This window comes from Artemia franciscana, chromosome 8, assembly GCF_032884065.1.
Source record: "Artemia franciscana chromosome 8, ASM3288406v1, whole genome shotgun sequence".
Lineage (NCBI taxonomy): Eukaryota > Metazoa > Arthropoda > Branchiopoda > Anostraca > Artemiidae > Artemia > Artemia franciscana.
The window spans coordinates 50,938,154-50,957,058 of record NC_088870.1 but is presented as its reverse complement, the minus strand read 5'-3'; the positions used below and the strand labels follow the sequence as shown (position 1 = coordinate 50,957,058).

At 36.4% G+C, this 18,905-nt stretch overlaps 1 protein-coding gene across 1 annotated transcript in view; it reads left to right on the top strand.

Annotated features, from left to right (window-relative positions):
• The first annotated feature begins 3,913 nt into the window (after positions 1 to 3,913).
• Positions 3,914 to 18,905, top strand: part of LOC136030542 (ubiquitin carboxyl-terminal hydrolase 5-like) — a 133,418-nt gene continuing 118,426 nt past the window's right edge. Inside the window, exons 1-2 of the mRNA XM_065709592.1 lie at positions 3,914 to 4,086; positions 18,525 to 18,650. Coding sequence (XP_065565664.1) covers positions 3,991 to 4,086; positions 18,525 to 18,650 — 222 coding nt within the window. The 5' untranslated portion in view covers positions 3,914 to 3,990. The remainder of the gene's footprint in view (positions 4,087 to 18,524; positions 18,651 to 18,905) is intronic.

Below are 18,905 nucleotides of genomic sequence, written 5' to 3'. Positions count from 1 at the left end.
CATGCCATTCAAATACGATAAAAAGCCTTAATTGCACTGTTTTCACCTGAGTTAACTCTGGCGCCATCTTTTTCTGCAAAACTCCTAGCATTAAGATTTCTCGGAAGAACCCCAGATAACAGACCACTGCCCCAAGAGCTCCTGTCTAATCGTAAGAAGCGGAAACGGTGCCGCAAGCGTGGGGGCAAACGAGGTCATCTGATGACCCCAGTTATCGTTTCATTAAGATCAACCAGATCAACTCCGAAAACCTCACCCTATCAACGTATCCTTGTTAAGATAGACTGCTCTACAAATGCCAATATGCCATCTCTTATTCCTTTCAATCAAGCTTCGATATGTTTGACTAGTAGTGATCAGCCTCCCCCCCCCCTCCCACTTAAGGTCAGTGACTTTTAATTCGAAAAATAGAATGCCGAATTTTCTTGTTATAAACAGCCAGTCATTATGTAACAAAATGGAAGAATTTGAAGTTATCGTCCGTCAAAATAGTATCCCAGTTATCGCAGTTACAGAAACGTGGAATCTTGATAGGTTTTCAGGCCATATGGCAGGCTACAAAATTTTCCTGAGCACACGTGCTGATCGAGGTGAGCATAGACTAGGTGGAGGTGCTGCCTTGCACATACGGAAAGACATCCCCTGCAAATTATTACCAGAATTAATTGATCCAGCTCATGAAGTAATCTGGGCTATTTGCAAACCAAAATTTCTTCCCCGTCGCTTTTCTTGTATTATAGTCGCTTCAGTAAATTACCCGGAAGTATTGATCACCTGAGAACTATATACAATAGCCCAGCTTTTATTGTAGGAGGAGACTTTAACCAAACCAAGAAGAGTTGGTTATCATCTTTTTTGTCTTTAAAACAAGTAGTGCACATACCCACCCACTCTTTGGGGGGCATATTGGACCTTATACTCACAAATTGTGACGATTTTTACTCCCCTCCCTTTTCTCGTGGTCCCGTTGGCATGTCAGACCACAACGCAATTCTGTGGAAAGCAAGAGAGTCCTTACCAAAGCCCAAAATATTCCGTGTCACTGTTCGTCCTTGTACGGAGTCGGCCATCTGTGAATACGGTCCATGGATTGTCATATATGACTTTTCCGAAGTGTAGAGTAACGAGCCCTTGGACGCTAAGGTATCCGATTTCAATGCCACTTTATGCTGTCAATACCTAAAGATCTCTCCAGCTATTAAATCACTAATAAAAGAGAGGTCTCGCCTCTATTCCTTTGGTAATATTATCAATGGCAAGAAATTACGAAATCAAATAGTCTCTTTGGTAAAGAAAGCTAAAGCTCGCTATGGTTGTGAAACCATACCCTACCAATTACTTACTACAGACCCCCAAAAACTGGCTCAAAACTATGACAAAAGTTGCCGGCTAAGCTTTTGACAGCAGTGTAAAGATCAGTAATGGTAACGGGTCCTTAATCAGTGCAGAAGAAGTGAGCAAATTCTTCACAAAGATCTGCACTACCTGTCAACCTATTACGGCTGATGAAAAATCCACCATTGACCACAACATATTAATCAGTGAGTTTAACGTTTACACGGAATTACGGAAGATCAAACCGATTACATCTTCATACCCTGGTGAATTACTTGCCAAATTGCTACGTGAATATGCAGCCGTCATAGCATTACCACTGTCCAGCTTGATAAACGAGTGTTTTGCTTCCGGCTATTTCCCGTCACAGTGGAAACGGGCCTATATTAGAATTATTCCAAAAAAGTGCACCCCTTGTGCATGCGATGATCTCCGTCCGATCTCAATTACACCTTGTTTGGCGAAAGTAACTGAGACCTTCATATTCAAATTTCTTCTGAAACAAATTCATGGGCGTATTGATAAATTCCAGTACCATGGGCTCCCTAAGTGTAGTACTACAATCTACCTATTATGGATGTTTGACTGTATACTTCAATGACTCGAAAAAGGTAGCAGTTTCGTCGACATTTGCGCAGTGGATTTCAGAAAGGCAGTTGACCTAATCCGCCACCTGACTGAAGGCAAGAATCTCCAGGAAATGGGTGCCAAACGACGCACTCTTGGCCTTGTACTTGACTTCTTAACTGGTCGAAAACAAAAAGTCTTTGTATTCCACGAAAACGATTCGGATTCATCATGGTCAGGTACTTCTTGCGGGGTCCCACAAAGCACGAAAATAGCTGGAATAATTTTCCTTGCTGTAATTAATTCCCTGCTTAATCATCGTGACGACCGTTACAAGTTTGTAGAAGATCTGTCCATGGTGCTTGCTTACCTGACGAAAACACTATCATTACAAAGTAGTTTTCAGATCAGTTATTTGATCAGCTAAAGACCGAATGCTCAAGTCATGATCTTACAATCAACGCAGCGAAGTCGAAGATAATTCGTTTCAACCCTCTGAAGCGGAATATGGATATGCCTTTAGTCCCTTTCCCGATTGTAAACGAAACAAAAATCTTAGGAGTAACTTTCACTAGTTACCGTAGTTTCAGTGTCCATATTAATTTAACTGTCCACAAGGCTAATGAAAGCCTTCAGACACTTACCAAAATGAGGCGATTTGGGTGTGATACTGAAGGACTTCTCCATGCTTACATGTGTTATGTTCGCCTGTTGCTCGAATACACGTGCCCGGTATGGGGTCCATCTGCTATCCGCAGAGCGTACCTATTACGCGACATAGAGTCCGTCCAGAAAAGAGCAACAAGGATTATGCTCCAAAATCGCGACATACCCCATGATCAAGTCATCAGTAAATTGAATGTATCTCCAGTTAAATTCCGGCTTGAACACCTTATTCAGCAATTTGGAAAATCCGTTCTAGCCAATAAGAGCCACCGATCCCTACTACCCAAACCAGCCCCTCCCAATAGCCGGACTCGGTTATAAAATAAACTTCAACCCCCTAAACTACGAACTAGTCGTTACGCCAACTCATTTGTGCCTTTCTTCACATCAATTTTCAATGCTGAGTTGTAGAGTGTGATTTTGTTTAAATGCATGATTTTGTAAAAAAAAACTGAATTTAGCTATGCTACAATAGTTTTTAAATATACCGATCTCTCTCTATCTCTCTCTCTAAACCCTTTCAAAAATACGTCGCTTCGGGTCCAACGCCCACAGTCTTCTAAAGGCATACCTGTGCTACGTGTACCACATACTTAAATACACCTGTCCCGTTTGGGGCCCTTCAGTTTTAAGAACCGCCTATCTAATGCAAGAACTGGAGTCAGTCCAAAAACAGGCAACCAGGACCATCATGAGTAATAGATACATTTCCTGTCACGATGCCCTTGCAACCTTATCCTTATCCTCGGTGACCTTATCCTGATGTATGGCAAAATGCTGCTTTCTAACCTTGCTCACCGTGACATTTTACCACCAGAAGCCCTGACAGTCAGCCGTACGAGACAGAAGCTAAAACTTGTGCCTGTGCGTGCTCGGACAAACCGCTACCAGCACTCTTTCGTCTCTTTTTTTAACGTCAATATGTAATAGTGCATAATAATATGTTTTGTATTTCAACATCAAATTAGACATTTGAGCTACGATTCTTGTTTAAATAAACCTTTCTCTCTCTCTCTCTACCTTTCCGTTGCTTCTCAATACTGTTTGTAGTGCTCCTTATCAAACCACCTTGTGTACATGCCAAAGCCTCATTAGGCTGGTAGCGTTAATTTAATGTGGTAGCGTCAAATGTTTAAGGGGGGGAAGCTTAAGATCTAGAATGGGGTACAAATTTGTCGTTTTCAACGGAAAATGCCAGAATTTTCTTTTTCATTTACATTCTTTTTTCGTTTTCCTCCTTTTTACGAATTGTTTGTATGCTTTAAATTCGTAGATGTAATCAGATACAAAAAGGTGTACAACAGTTACACGCTACGCTACCTAGCCTTCTCAACATTGTAAGCCTTAAATGCATAGATAATTTTATTAATTTGGTCTTTTGAGCTGTTTGAAATTCCTACAAATTGTGATAGGCTAAACACCATGGAGAAGGTTGAAAACTTACTAAATTATGTGAAAGTGCCGTCAAGAGCTGATAAAGTATATAAAGATGAGTGTGTCTACACTTTTGATACACCGGTAAGAGTTTTTTTTTTATGACAAATAGAGTGGCTCCCAGGCTATTAATAATTTAGCCTAGTCTAAATCCTCAAATTAAGGCTAATGTTTATTATAGTTGTTGGAATGGTCCAGAGACTAAATTGTTGGTAAATTTATAGCAAATCATATAACTGGCTTTTGTATAAAGTGGACATACCACTTGATGCCTGTTTTTATGCTCTTTAGAAATATAATAATTGCTTCTAACTTAAATTCAAATTTAAGCACTTTAACCTAACATAAACTAACCTTATTATAAATAAAGTAAAATTCTAGTTAATTGACTTCTTGCTATCTCAGAAAGGGTTTAGGTTAGGAAAATGAAACTTTCAGGGACAAATCTACAGACTAAAGTATGTTCTGGGATGGTATTTTGAAGTACCAACCTCCACTCCTTTTCCCTCTAGAGAGCCCTGACCTTAGATGACCTTTAAAAATATGTGTCTTATAAAAGTGAAACCTTGCAAAATAGATCTTCTGCTTAATTGAAGTACAACAAAATTGTTTTCAGCTTCATAACTTTGCTCAATTCCATTTTATAAGGTTTTAAAGATATGCAAATACATTTCCTAAAATTTGAAAAAAAAACATTGATATGGCTAAAAATTTTACTCAAAAAACAGTAATTGCACTTTCAGAACTAAAGGCAGAGAAAAAGCAACTGGTAACTGAAAATCCAGGTAAAATTATGTTCTGTCAAAATTTCAATAGGTAGGGGTAAGACAACCAGTACTGGGACACTTTGATCACTCTGCCTATTCTGGGACAGAATCTTTGATTGGATTACAACATGTCCAATACTGGGACAAAAGACTTTAATCTTGGACACCCAATCTATACATTTTCTGGGTTGCTTCCAAAAAACCTGTTGTTTTTTTGTCCCAGTATTGGACATGTTGCAATCCAACCAAAGATTCTGTCCCAGAACAGGCAGAGTGATTGAAGTGTCCCAGTGCTGGTCATCTTACCTCTATAGACCTTCAAGAAACAGAATTTAAAAACAGGATTGAACTCACTTTTTCAACAAGAACCAGAGGGAAAATGAAGTTGAATGGTAATGTGTGCTACTAAGGAGTTACCTTTTGCCATTAGACATGAATTGGACTGGTAACTACAGCAGGAAAAAGCTATAGAAAAGTGACAATACTATTGTGGCTTTCAACACATTGTGCATTGCTTTTTTGTATGTGGCAGAGTGGAAGCTAATGACTCAGTTCATTTGAGAGAATAAAGTAAGGTTTTTGCAAGTATCCCTTTAGCAATTGAATTAAGTCCAGTCTTAAGGCCTTCACCAGGGCAATTTTAAACAATACAAAGCCCAATGCATGTAATGGAAAATGGATACTGCTTTTATATCTCTGCTTGAGCGCCCCTGTACAAACTGGACATGCTACAATCTCCATCAAAGCCAATTCCAACTAACTTGTTATTGTCAAAGGCTAACTCTAAGCAGTAATCTAGTTTGACAGACCTATGCCAGTTGAGTCATTTGCAGCATTGAAATGCAAAAAATCTTTCTTCTAATTAATGATTGTAATAGAAACAGACAACAAGAGCAAGTTATTCTTTTGAAGTTACATCACTGATCTCATCAGCCAATATCAATAAACACTTTGCAATTTTTGCTCTATTCAAAATCACGTCCTGGAAGACATTGCTTATGCTTTCGACAATATCATTCTGCACTAGAAGAGATGCATCTTTTGCGCTTTTAGTGGATGATTTGAAGTGCTCTCACAATTTTGTGTTTCTGCAATCCATCATCAATTGCAACAACCCTCTGAGTACCCATTCATTTTCAGCACATTTTGTACTTTTTTCATGAGGACCCTGTACGGTTTGTTCATAGAAACCATAAAATTAAATAGTTTTGACAATTGTACTTAATATTTCCTGAGTTTTAATCATTTCCTTGTGATCTTGCAAATTCAATTACTGGTCAATTGGAATACTTTTTCCATCTTGTATTTTGATAAACCAACTTCTGTATTTCAGTAACATGATACTGTCTTGCATCATGACACTTTAAGTCAGGGAGTAGCATCTTTAAGATCATAACCCTTTAATAAGATCATAACATCTTTAAGATCATAGCATCATAAGATCATAGCATCTTAAGATTATAACCCCTGAATCAGAAATGCCGTAGAATAAATAGTTGAAATTACTAAAAATACTTTAGCATAAAGAGCAAGGTATTTAGGAGGAGAAGAGCCCTTCATATGCATAATAATCTCTGCTCGTTTTAAGTTTTAATGCTGCTCCTTACTTTCAGTTGAAAAAACTTTTTCATGTTTCTTTTTTCATTGTTTTTTTTTGTAATAATGCTAGAAAATCCTCCGCCCCCTTCATTGAATTTCTCTTCCCCCATGACATATTCCTCCAAGGAAATATCCTCCCACATATCCCCCTCCCCTCAACCCTCTCCCCCCAAACCAAAAAAATCCTCCTGAAAATGTATGTACACTTCCCAATAACCATTGCTGTGTGTAAACACTGGTCAAAGTTTGTAACTTTCAGCCTCTCCCCTGGGACTGTGGGGGAGTAAGTCATTCCCAAAGACATAGTTATTATGGTTTTCAACTATGTTGAACAAAATGGCTACCTCAAAATTTCGATCGGTTGACTTGGGGAAAAAATGAGCCTAGGTGGGGGCCAAGATGCCCTCCATTTTTTTGTCACTTAAAAGGGCACCAGAACTTTTCATTTCCGTTAGGATGAGCCCTCTTGTGACATACTAGGACCACTTGGTCGATACGATAATCCTTGGGAAAAGAAAACAAAAAACAAATAAACACGCACCCGTGATCGATCTTCTGGCAAAAAATACGAAGTTCCACATTTTTGTAGATAGGAGCTTGAAACTTTTGCAGTAGAGTTCTGTGATACGCTGAATGCGATGGTGATTTTCGTTAAGATTCTATGACTTTTAGGTGATGTTTCCCCCTGTTTTCAAAAATAAGCCAAATTTTCTCAGGCTCGTAACTTTGATGACAAAGACTAAATTGGATGAAACTAATATATTTAAAATCAGCATAAAAATACAATTCTTTTGTATATGAGTATACCCCTCATGTATATGAGGGGGTTTTTCCCCTCGTTAACACCTCGCTCTTTACAGTAAATCTTAAGTTTTGCCCCAATTCTTTAAGAATGACCCCTGAATCAGAAAGGCCTTAGAATAAAAAGTTGAAATTACTAAAAATACTTTTGCATAATGAGCGAGGTATTTAGGAGGAGGAGAACCCCTCATATGCGTAATAATCTCTGTTAATTTTAAGTTTTAATGCTACTCCTTACTTTCAATTGAAAAAAACTTTTTCATGTTTATTTTTTCATTGTTTTTTTTTATAGCAATGCTAGAAAACCATGCACCCTTTTCATTGAATTTCTCTTCCCTCATAACATATTCCTCCAAGGAAAGATTCTTCCACATAGCCCCTTCCCCTCAACCCCCCCCCACAAACCAAAATAATCCCCCTGAAAACGTTTGTACACTTCCCAATAACCATTAGGATGTAAACACTTGTCAGTTTATAACTTGGAGCCCCTCCCCTGGGGACTGTGGGGGAGTAAGTCATCCTCAAAGACATAGTTATTATGGTTTTCCACTATGCGGAACAAAATCGCTATCTCAAAATTTTGATCCGTTGACTTTGAGAAAAATGAGCGTGGGAGGGGGCCTAGGTGGCCTACAATTTTTTGGTCACTTAAAAAGGGCACTAGAACTTTTCAATTCCATTAGAATGAGCCCTCTTGCGACATCCTAGGACCACTTGGTCGATACAATGACCCCTGGGGAAAAGAAAAAAACAAAACAAATAAACACGCACCCGTGATCTGTCTTCTGGCAAAAAATACGAAATTCCACATTTTCGTAGATATGAGCGTGAAACTTTTGCTATTGGTTTCTCTGATACGCTGAATGCGATGGTTTGATTTTCGTTAAGATTCTATTAATTTTAGGGTGTTTTTCACCCTATTTTCCAAAATAAGCCAAATTTTCTAAGGCTCGTAACTTTTGATGACAAAGAGTAAATTTGATGAATTTTATATATTTAAAATCAGCATGAAAATCCGATTCTTTTGATGTATCTTTTAGTATTAAAATTTCGTTTTTTAGAGTTTCGTTTACTATTGAGCCGGGTCGCTCTTTACTACAGTTCGTTACCACGAACTGTTTGGAACAACTGTCTAATATTAACCCTGCTTAAGCTCGTGTCTAAACTTAAGTTTGTGAGTTCGGGCTGACGTAGTGACAGCTGTGGATTTTGAGCTTGAAAGCCAGTCTATACCTGCCACTTTTACTTTTCTTCAGTTCTGAGTAATTGTCTTGATCAGTGTTTCCACTTTCTCATTTTTTAAATCCCTAACATAGAGCTGAAAAATCCCTAGAAATCCCCATCTTCAGTTCAAAAATCCCTAAAAATCTCCCATTTTCTAATTACTCCCTGAACCGCTTCTCCCTATCTTTTTTTACCCGTACCATTAAAAGGTAACATATTTTGGCTTCTTAGATTGAAGTCTAGCTATCACTACCATAAATACAAATAGCTTCAAATATACTTCAAATTATAATAAGCAAATAGAAAAGAAAATGTAATACTGTAATGTAGATTACAGTACAAGATGTTTAATACTGTTCAATCGTAACTTGTAAAACGTAATCAGACCTTATCTTCCCCTGATGTGTCTTCAACATTTTTTGTATGATGGCTGAAGCTTTCACCGTTCTTTTGTGGTGAAGTAACTAATCATCTTCACATTCCTCACTTTCTTGAGCCCTTTTCATTCCATATTTTGTTTTTAGAATCCCCCGCAAAGTTTGTGTTTTCAATTTATTCTGACGGTGAGTTTTTACTACTTTTACAGCACTGAAAAACCTCTCGACATTGACATTTGAAAATGGAACAGTGGAAATAAATAATTCTGCCGGTTTCAGGTTAGGATAGAAATTCTGTTCCGGTAGCATTTTTTTTTCACCAATACCAAACACCAGCAGGTCACGGCATCCATTATTTCGACGTTTTCAATATCGATGAGGCTCTGCCTCCTCCACTCCTGCTCAGTTTTGGTTCTGTCCCATGGGATCCGCCCATACTTCCTAACAAAAGGTAGCAGAGAGGCAGGCTGAAGTGATTGAGCTGACACTGGGTCAACCATTTCAGCTTATTTGTAAATGTCGTCTTCAAAATGGAACCTTTACTGATTTGATATGGAACGCCTATGCAGCTTTGAGAACTACTTCGATTGAATCAAGGGGGACGACGGTATCTGACCTTGACGTACAGAGGGAATCTGGTCCGTTTGGACCCAAGTACGCGCTTTCAAGGGGAAGTTAAAACTTCCGATTGTTCACATCGATTTCTAAAGCACTAGTTGATTCCACATAGTCCTTCTGCAGGAAGTTTAATGCTGAGACCAATATTTTAAGCTTTGTTTATACCCCAAAATTAGAAATATTTTGGTTTCAAGAGCTCAAATTATGCTTAAATTTGGATTTACGACAGAAGTGATTGTTATATTTGTAAAGAACATAAAAAAAGACATCGAGTGGTATGTTCAATTTATTTGTAAGTCAAAAAAATGAACCACAAAAAATTTACCAATTATAGTATGAAGGTTCATGATTTTCCCCTGGGTACGTAGGCTTGCCAAAAACACACAATCCATTTATTCCTACATGTGCCATTGTTTTTAAAAAAATGGCTGTCAGTTTGTTTGTCTTTTAAAAACTAGGGCAATGAAACGGTAAGAGAGGTGTTCGAATAGTTATAGCCTACCTCTATTATTCACGTCAGTACTTATAAAGCTGGCTACAAGTTCGAGTTCAAGTTTTTTTTTATTTTACACAAAAATCGTAAACATCATACAAGTACTGTGGAGAAAAAGAATCGTACATGCAATGCTTGTCAAAAAAATTTACTACAGTAAGAACAACTACGTACCCTATAAAACTAACAAAATATATTATAATTTTATTTATCTGACCTGTAAAAAAATGATATGCTGTCTACCAAATAATCTTATGAAGAAACAACCCAAAAATGACAAACCATATGACTTCATTAATCGAGAACAGTCCAAGCTGAAATTATTGTTTGAAGCCCACATCAGCATGGAACTGTTTGTTGCTAGTTTGTTACTTAGGACTCCTGTACATCTCAAAATCTGTGTGGTGTTAAAATTTTTTAAGCAACTGAAGAAGTTCTTCTCTGTGATTCCAAGTTCAATTCCCAAGGAAACAGATCCTAAATCGAATTATCCTGCTTCTCTGATCAAGAAGATGATGATGATGAACAAATTAAAGGAAAACCCCCAAAAATTTCCCTAAAAGTCCATGGGAGAGGAAAAATCCCTAGAAAATCCCCAAATCCCTAAAAAAAACTCTCGCCCCTAAAAGACTTAAAAAATCCCCATTTTAGGGGGTAAATCCCATAGTGGAAACACTGGTCTTGATGTTTGCTATGGTAGTCGTAAGCAAGGATCCAAGTAATTTTTGTCAACCATAACACATCTTGTTTTGTATCTATGAAGGATTCGCGCAGCTGAGCTTCTTTGCTAGTCTGGAACACCATATTTAGCATAAATATAGAACCATTCATATTTGGTTATAAATCCCCCTGAAAGCCACAACTTAATGCCTGTATTCATTCCTAAGATGGTAAAATATGCCCTTATGACAAACTTGGATGGACTTAATGTCATTTGATTTTATCCCCAATAATATGCTTTGAAAGTTACAACATACCCTCCCCCCTCTTTTTTTCTGGGAAATTGCACATACACCTTTTTTGATAATCTGAATGCACGTGGTACCTTTTGATTTAGTTTTACTCTCTCTAAAGTTTCCTTAAAAGTTAAAACTTAATACACTATTCCATTCCTAAGATATTGTATCTATGCTATTTCGACAACCTTGATGCACTTAAACCCTAAGAAATTATCTTTACAAGAATTTGTTACCCCTGAAATTTTCTAAATTTTTTTCATGATATTTTCTAGACTTTCGTCAAGTGCTGGAAATGATCAAATCACGGTTCGAGGAAATGTGATAAAAAGAGTAACAACTACGAAGTATTTGAGGTTTTTAACTGATGAAAACTGTCGTGGAAAAACCAATCAAATGCGATAGCTGAAAAATTAAGCAGAGGTCACGGGATGATGCGAAGAATTAACAATCTAGTCCTAAAAAAGATTCTAATAATTATCAATTTTTCTATATTTTGTTCATGTATTAGCTACGGATGCTATATATGGACAAGTAATTTTGTGGCATGTTTCAAAAGAGTACAAAACTTCAGAATAGAGCTGTAAAATTATTATTGGAATTTTATGATTCTGATGAGGTTCTTGCTCATGAGCATTTTAAAAAATAAGTAAAAGGATGGATCCCAAATTGGAGATTACCAAGTCGCAATTTTCTCGTATAAATATTTGAATCAGCTGCTCACCCCTGCTTTTGAAAAACTTTTTACTTTTAATAGAGACCGCCATGATCATAACATAAGAAAAGCGGATAACATAACTCATAAAGTTTAGGAGTACCACTCGGGCATCTTTTGTGATTAGGTATTACGGTCCCCAGGTTTGGAATATATTGCCCGAGTGTGTGAAAAATGCGCCTAGTCTTCCGGCCTTCAAGTCATGGGCAAAGAAGTGTCTTATCTCGTGAGTGATTTTGATGTGAGCCCGCTCCATGTTGTCCATTCTATTCAATGCATTTCCGTATTTTTTTTTGCATAAAGTTTTTTGTTGTTTTCTGTCTTCTTCTTGTCTTTTCCTCTTTCTCTTTTTTCCTTTCTTGCTTTATCAGTTGAGTTTCTTTTATGTCGAGTAGCGTGATATGAATGTGGTTTTAATTAGCTAAAGGTGATAACCTCGCTTGTCCTTCCAAGCTTATTGCCTTTCTTGGCAGGTGAATGGCGAATAGGGCTTGTTCTCTTTTAAATAAATGCATATCTCAATAAGTGAAGAAAAAATATTACCCTCAGTTTTGTAGATGGGTGTAATGTGGTATATACCAGGTAATGTCCCAGTATTGATATAGTTGGCGATACCCATATACAAAATCGAGGGTAATTTTCGTCTGATTGTTTTGTTGTTAAATGGCTGCAGGACATGACTTGATGATTCCGCGTTCTACCAATAGATTATATACATTCGTACAACTTGATTTATCCGAGCCTTCTGTAATCACTAGCTTGCTTTGGTGTCAGTTCAGTCAATATTCGTGTAACTTGATCATGTATCAGTTGCTATTGGTAGGGGGTTCTTCACCTGCTGCAATTGCCTGCATTGGAAAACATGAATCAATAATGCGACTATGCTTTGTCATACAGCAGATAAAACACATATACAACAGAATTATAATAGATAATACAGTTTTACATTACAACCTGTAACATACATCCAGATCTAAAAAATTTATCAGATAAAATAAGGATAATAAAAAAGAAGTAAATAGGATGACTCTAAAATAAAATAATAGGAGAGGAGACAACAGGCCTGCAAAATTAAAATGGTATGGGGCCATGTGCCACTTATCTCAGGTATGTTTACAGAAAAATAAATAAATTGTAACATAACCAAAATAATTACTCTGGTTTGTCAAATCTTAAACTAACTATGCTAGATGGCCTCTATAGATTTTTAGAGAATATACCAGTTGGCAGAAAGGGGTTTGATCCACTGCGTATCATGCCCTATTGTATATCAATCTCCGTTCTCCCCAAGTGTAGCACTAGGAGTTACCAAGTCACTGTATTTGTAGCGCTTTAATTATCATTTCAGGAAAGCTCTAGTGAAACCTTACCATATGAAGAGAGGTAGGTAGCAAAACTAGCTTCAATGCTTATGAAATGGTTTTTGATATAACCTTCTCAAACAATAGTTAGACTAAAAAAATGTAAATATTGTACTAATTGAGATGCATTTTTTTGACAACTTTTGTTTAGAAATTTCCAAATGGAGAAAGATATGCTTATGTTTTCCGAAGTGATGAATATGCTTATCTTTAGATTTTATATCGTGTCTTGAAAGTCTCAATTCTAATTTTATATTTTTCTTTTTTTTCAGTAAATGACATATCAATAAAAAAACATAAAATAATACTTCAAAGTACCAAGAAAATCAAGAAACATTTTTCAGGCCTTGGCTCCATCTTTGGTCTATTCAAAACTGAGGACCACGAATTTCTTTGGTTTTCCTTTTGGTTACCATGCAACTATTAATATTCATTTTGTTTTTAAATTCTCTAATGTGTTGCCACACTGAATCCAACAGTTCGTGCTAACGAACTGTAATAAGGAGCGATCCGGCTCAATAGTAACCAAAACTCTAAAAAACTAAATTTTGATACCAATAGTTACATCAAAAGAATTGCATTTTAATGCTGATTCTAAATATGTTAAATAAAAAAAAAAACAAGTTTTTTTAACGGGAAGTAAGGAGCGACATTAAAACTTAAAACGAACAGAAATTACTTCGTATATGAAAGGGCTGCTTCCTCATCAACGCCCCGCTCTTTACGCTAAAGTTTTTTACTGTTTTAAAAAGTAGAATTAAGAGAAAGAGTCAAACTTTAGCGTAAAGAGCGGGGTGTTGATGAGGAAGCAGCCCTTTCATATACGAAGTAATTTCTGTTCGTTTTAAGTTTTAATGTCGCTCCTTACTTCCCGTTAAAAAAACTTGTTTTTTTTAATTTAATTTCTGAACGTTTTTGAATCAATGCATGTTTTGACTTTGGCTCTCCGCAGATGAATAATTAAAACGAAATTTGCATATTTTTTTTGCTAATTGGCTTTCTCGTAGTTTTGATCGAGTGATTTTGAGAAAAAAAGGAGCGGGGGAGGAGGCCTAGTTGCCCTCCCATTTTTTGGTTACTTAAAAAGGCAACTAGAACTTTTAATTTTTTACGAATGTTTATTAGTAAAAAATATACTTAACTTACAAATTAGTTTACGTAACGAACTTCTGTATTCTCATGTTTTTATTACGTATATGAAGGGATTCACCTCCTCATCAGTACCTCGCTCTTTACACTAAAGCTTAAATCTTGTCACGATTTCTTAAGAATGACCCCTGAATCACAAAAGCCGTAGAATAAATAGTTGAAATAACTAAAAATGCTTAAGCGTAAAGTGCGAGGTATTAGGAGGAGGTGAGCCCGTCATACACGTAATAATTTCTGTTCGTTTTAAGTTTTAATGCTTCTCCTTACTTTCAGTTGAAAAAAAACTTTTTCATATTTATTTTTTCATTGTTTTTTTTTAAATAATGGTTAAAAATCCTGCTCTCCCTTCATGAAAATTTTCTTCCCCCATGACACATTCCTCCAATGAAAGTTCCCCCAACATATCCCCCTCTTCTCAACCCCCCCTCAACCTAAAAATCCCCCAGAAAACGTCTGTACTCTTCCAAATAACCATTACTACATGTAAGCACTGGTCAAAGTTTGTAACTTAAGGCCCGTCCCATGGGGACTGTGGGGGAGTAAGTCGTCCTCAAAAACATAGTTATAAGGTTTTTTGACCACGCTGAATAAAATGGCTATCTCAGAATTTTGATCCGGTGACTTTGGGAAAATAATTAGCGTGGGAGGGGGCCTAGGTGCCCTCCAAATTTTTAGTCACTTAAAAAGGGCACTAGAGCTTTTCATTTCCGTTAGAATGAGCCCTCCCGCAAGATTCTCGGACCAATGGGTCGATACGATCACCCCTGTGAAAAAAAAAAACAACAAAAAATAAACAAATAAACACGCATCCGTGATCTGCCTTCTGGCAAAAAATACAAAATTCTACATTTTTGTAGATAGGAGCTTGAAATTTCTACAACAGGGTTCTCTGATACGCTGAATCTGATGGTGTGATTTTTGTTAAGATTCTATGACTTTTAGGGGTTGTTTCCCCCCTTTTTCTAAAATAAGGCAAATTTTCTCAGGCTCTTAACTTTTGATGGGTAAGATTATAACTTGATGAAATTTATATATTTAAAAACAGCATTAAAATGCGATTCTTTTGATGTAGCTATTGGTATCAAAATTCCATTTTTTAGAGTTTTGGTTACTATTGAGCCGGGTCGCTCCTTAACGAACTGTTTGAAAGTTTCATCAAGTTTAGGCTTACCCATCAAAACTCACGAGCTTGAGAAAATGTGCCTTATTTTAGAAAATAGGGGAAAACACCCCCTAAAAGTTATAGAATCTGATCGAAAATCACACTATCGGATTCAGCGTATCAGAAAACCACACTGTAGAAGTTTCAGGCTCCTATCTACAATAATGTGGAATTTTGTATTTTTTGCCAGAAGACAGATCACGCATATTTGCTCGTTTATTTGTTCGTGTTTTTCTTTTCAGGGGTGATCGTTTCGACCCAGTGGTCCAGAATGTTGCGAGAGGGCTCATTCTAACGGAAATTAAAAGTTCTAGTGCCCTTTTTAAGTGACAAAAAAAAATCGGACGGCGTCTAGTCCCCCTCCCACGCTCATTTTTTCCCAAATTCATTCGATCGAAATTCTGAGATAGACATTTTATTCAGCGTAGTAGAAAAACTTAATAATTATATCTTTGGGGACGACTTACTCCCCCATAGTCCCAGTGCGAGAGGCTGCAAGTTACAAACTTTGGTAAAATTTTAGTTTAGTGACTTTTGGCTATCTCGGAAAGGGCTTAGGTTAAGAAAATGAAACTTTCAGGGATGGGTCTAAAGGCTGAAGTATGTCCCGGGAAGGTATTTTGAAGTACTTACCTCCACTCCCTCTCCCTCTAGAGGGTCCTGACCTTTGATGACCTTTAAAAATATGTGTGTTATAAAAGTGAAACCTTGCAATAGGTTTTAAAGATATGCAAATAAATTTCCTAAATTAAAAAAAACAAAAAACATTGATATGGCTCAGAATTCTACTCAAGTAATATGAATTGCATTTTGAGAACTAAAGGCAGAGAAAAAGCAACTGGTAACTGAAAATTAAGGTAAATGTTGTTTTGTCTAAATTTCAATAGACCTGTCATATTGATGAATTTCAAGGCCCTCTAGAGGGAGAAGGAGTGGAGGTGGGGACTCTAAAATAGCTTCCCGGGATATACCTTAGCCTTTAGACCCATCCCTGAAAGTTTTATTTTCCTAACCTAACCCCTTTCCGAGATAGCCAAAAGTCACTAAACTAGAATTTTACCCAAAATTTGACCAGTGTTTACATATAGTAATGATTATTGAGAAGTATAAAGAAGTTTTCATGGGACTTTATTTTGTTGAGGGGAGGTGGGGCTGGTCAGGGGAGGAGGTTACGTGGGAGGATCTTTCCATGGAGGAATTTATCACGAGGGAAGAGAATTTCCATAAAGGGGCTCATTATTGGGAAGTGTACAGACCTTTTAATGTTTTTTCTGTTGGGAGGGGGAGTGGGGTTAAGAGGAGGGAGTCATGTGGGGGAAATTTCCATGAAGGAATTTCTTATGGAGGAAGAGAATTTCCTGGAAGGGGGCGCCGGATTTTCTAGCGTTATTTAAAAAACAATAAAAAAACAAATGTGAAAAACATTTTTCAACTGAAAGTAAGGAGCAGCATTAAAACTTGAAACGAACAGAAATTGTTACGCATATGAGGGGTTCACCCCCCTCCTAATACCTTGCTCTTTACGCTGAAGTATTTTTTAGTAATTTCAACTCTTTATTCTATGGCCTATGTGATTTAGGGGTCATTCTTAAGGAATTGGAACAAAATTTAAGCTTTAATGTAAAGAACGAGGTATTGACGAGGGGTCGAACCCTCTTGTTTACGTAATAAAACATACGAATATAGAAGTTCGTTACGTAAGTTAATTCGTAAGTTATGTATATTTTTTACTAATAAAAACATTTGTAAAAATTAAAACTTCTAGTTGTCTTTTTAAGTAATAAAAAAATTAGAGGGCAACTAGGCTTCCTCTTCCGCCCCTTTTTTTCAAAATCGTCCGATCAAAATTATGAAAAAGTCATGTAGCCAGAAAAGAGATTAATATGCAAATTTAGTTTTAATTATTCATATGCGAAGAGCAAAAACCAAAACATTCAGATATTAAATAAAAGAAGCAAGTTTTCCTTAATTGAAAGTAAGGAGTGACATTAAAACTTAAAACGAATTGAAATTACTCCATATATGAAAGTGGCTGTTCCCTCCTCAGCGCCCCGCTCTTTACGCTAAAGTTTGACCCTTTCTCTCAGCTCTACTTTTTAGAACATTGACTCTTCTCTCAACTCTACGTTTTAAAACAGTAGAAAACTTTAGCGTAAAGAGTGGGGCGTCGAGGAGGGAACAGCCCCTTTCATATACGGATTAATTTCTGTTCGTTTTAAGTTTTAATTTCGCTCCTTACTTTCAGTTAAAAAAAACTTGATTTTTTTATTTAATTGTGAAAAGAAACAAGTTAAATTTTCCCTATGAACACACACACAAAAAAAAAACCCAACTGATTGTAGTCTACTGCCCAATTTACTACCTGCATCTTATAGTCGAAAATTTCAGAAATTGATAGATTGCTACAGTCATTTGTAATTTATCAAATTGAGGCTAGTGGGAATATGTTAAAATCAAGATAGGAAAGTTACATTTTTCAATTTGGAAAAAAAATTCTGTTGACGTGTCAATAGTCAACTAAAGGGATAAATAAAAGAAGGGTAGCTTAATTGGTCTCTCTGAAAAAAAATGTTCCTATAGGTATGTTAACTAACTGATAATTTAAAGCATTTAAATCATTAAGAATTTTAATAAAAAACATATTAATGCTTACCTTAGATTTATAACTGTTCAATACATACATTCGTCTTCAGTGTCTTATTTCGTAATAAGATGTTAAGATTATGTTCTTAAACAACTTTAATCATTCAATCTCTGTTTTTTTTTACTATCCAGTTCACATCCAATTAACGGCAGTATTTCGTTTTTTATAACAATTAGGAAAGTTATATTTTCTAGATCTGTATGACGATGTATTTTCTTGTCTATTTTCTGCTAAGTTTTCGCACGCGTTCTTCATTTTTAAACATGGTTCCAACTGATTTTTAAAATTGCATTGCCCCACCAAGCGTCTTTTGTGTTTAAATTTGAGTTCTGGGTTTTCCTAAAACAAATTCTTAATGATGTATATGGTCGTATAAGTTTCTATTTTAATTTGTACTTTAATTTAGTACCAAGGAATGTTTCTTTGTGAGTCATAAGCGAGTTTGTTACTAAGTCTAAGAAACACAATTTGGGTCATTGGATTTTTCCTTTGAAATAAATCATTGAGTGAACAGTCAACTAGCTGGTGAATAAGTGGAGTGAAAATTGATTGGAAATTCTAAACTAAAAATTTAATCTTTGAAATTCTAATTTAGGACATTTGAATTTTCAGGCCATCTTTTGCATAGCCTACATATTTCTTTTGTTTTATCGTAGGAATCAAAAGAGGGTCTCTTTGTTGATATGGCTAATTTCATTGGTGTTTCGAAGGATATGCTGGATCTCCATTATCAGAAATCAGGAAGTCCAGTCTATTTACATATGAAAAGGACAAAAATCCCTGTAAGTATTTTCAAAATCGATGATTAATTTTTTTTCTTGTTGAACTTGTTGAAAACAGCCCCTCCACTTCTCTATTAAATAAAGTATATTCAGGCTTCAAATGTCTTTTGACATTGGGGGAAGTTGGAGGGGGAAATCTTGGAAAACACTTGGAGTGGAGGAATCGGGATGAAGCTTGATGGATAGAATAAGCAAATGTACTTGATACATGATTGACGTAACCGTACCGGATTCGCTCTCTTTGGGGGGGTTGGG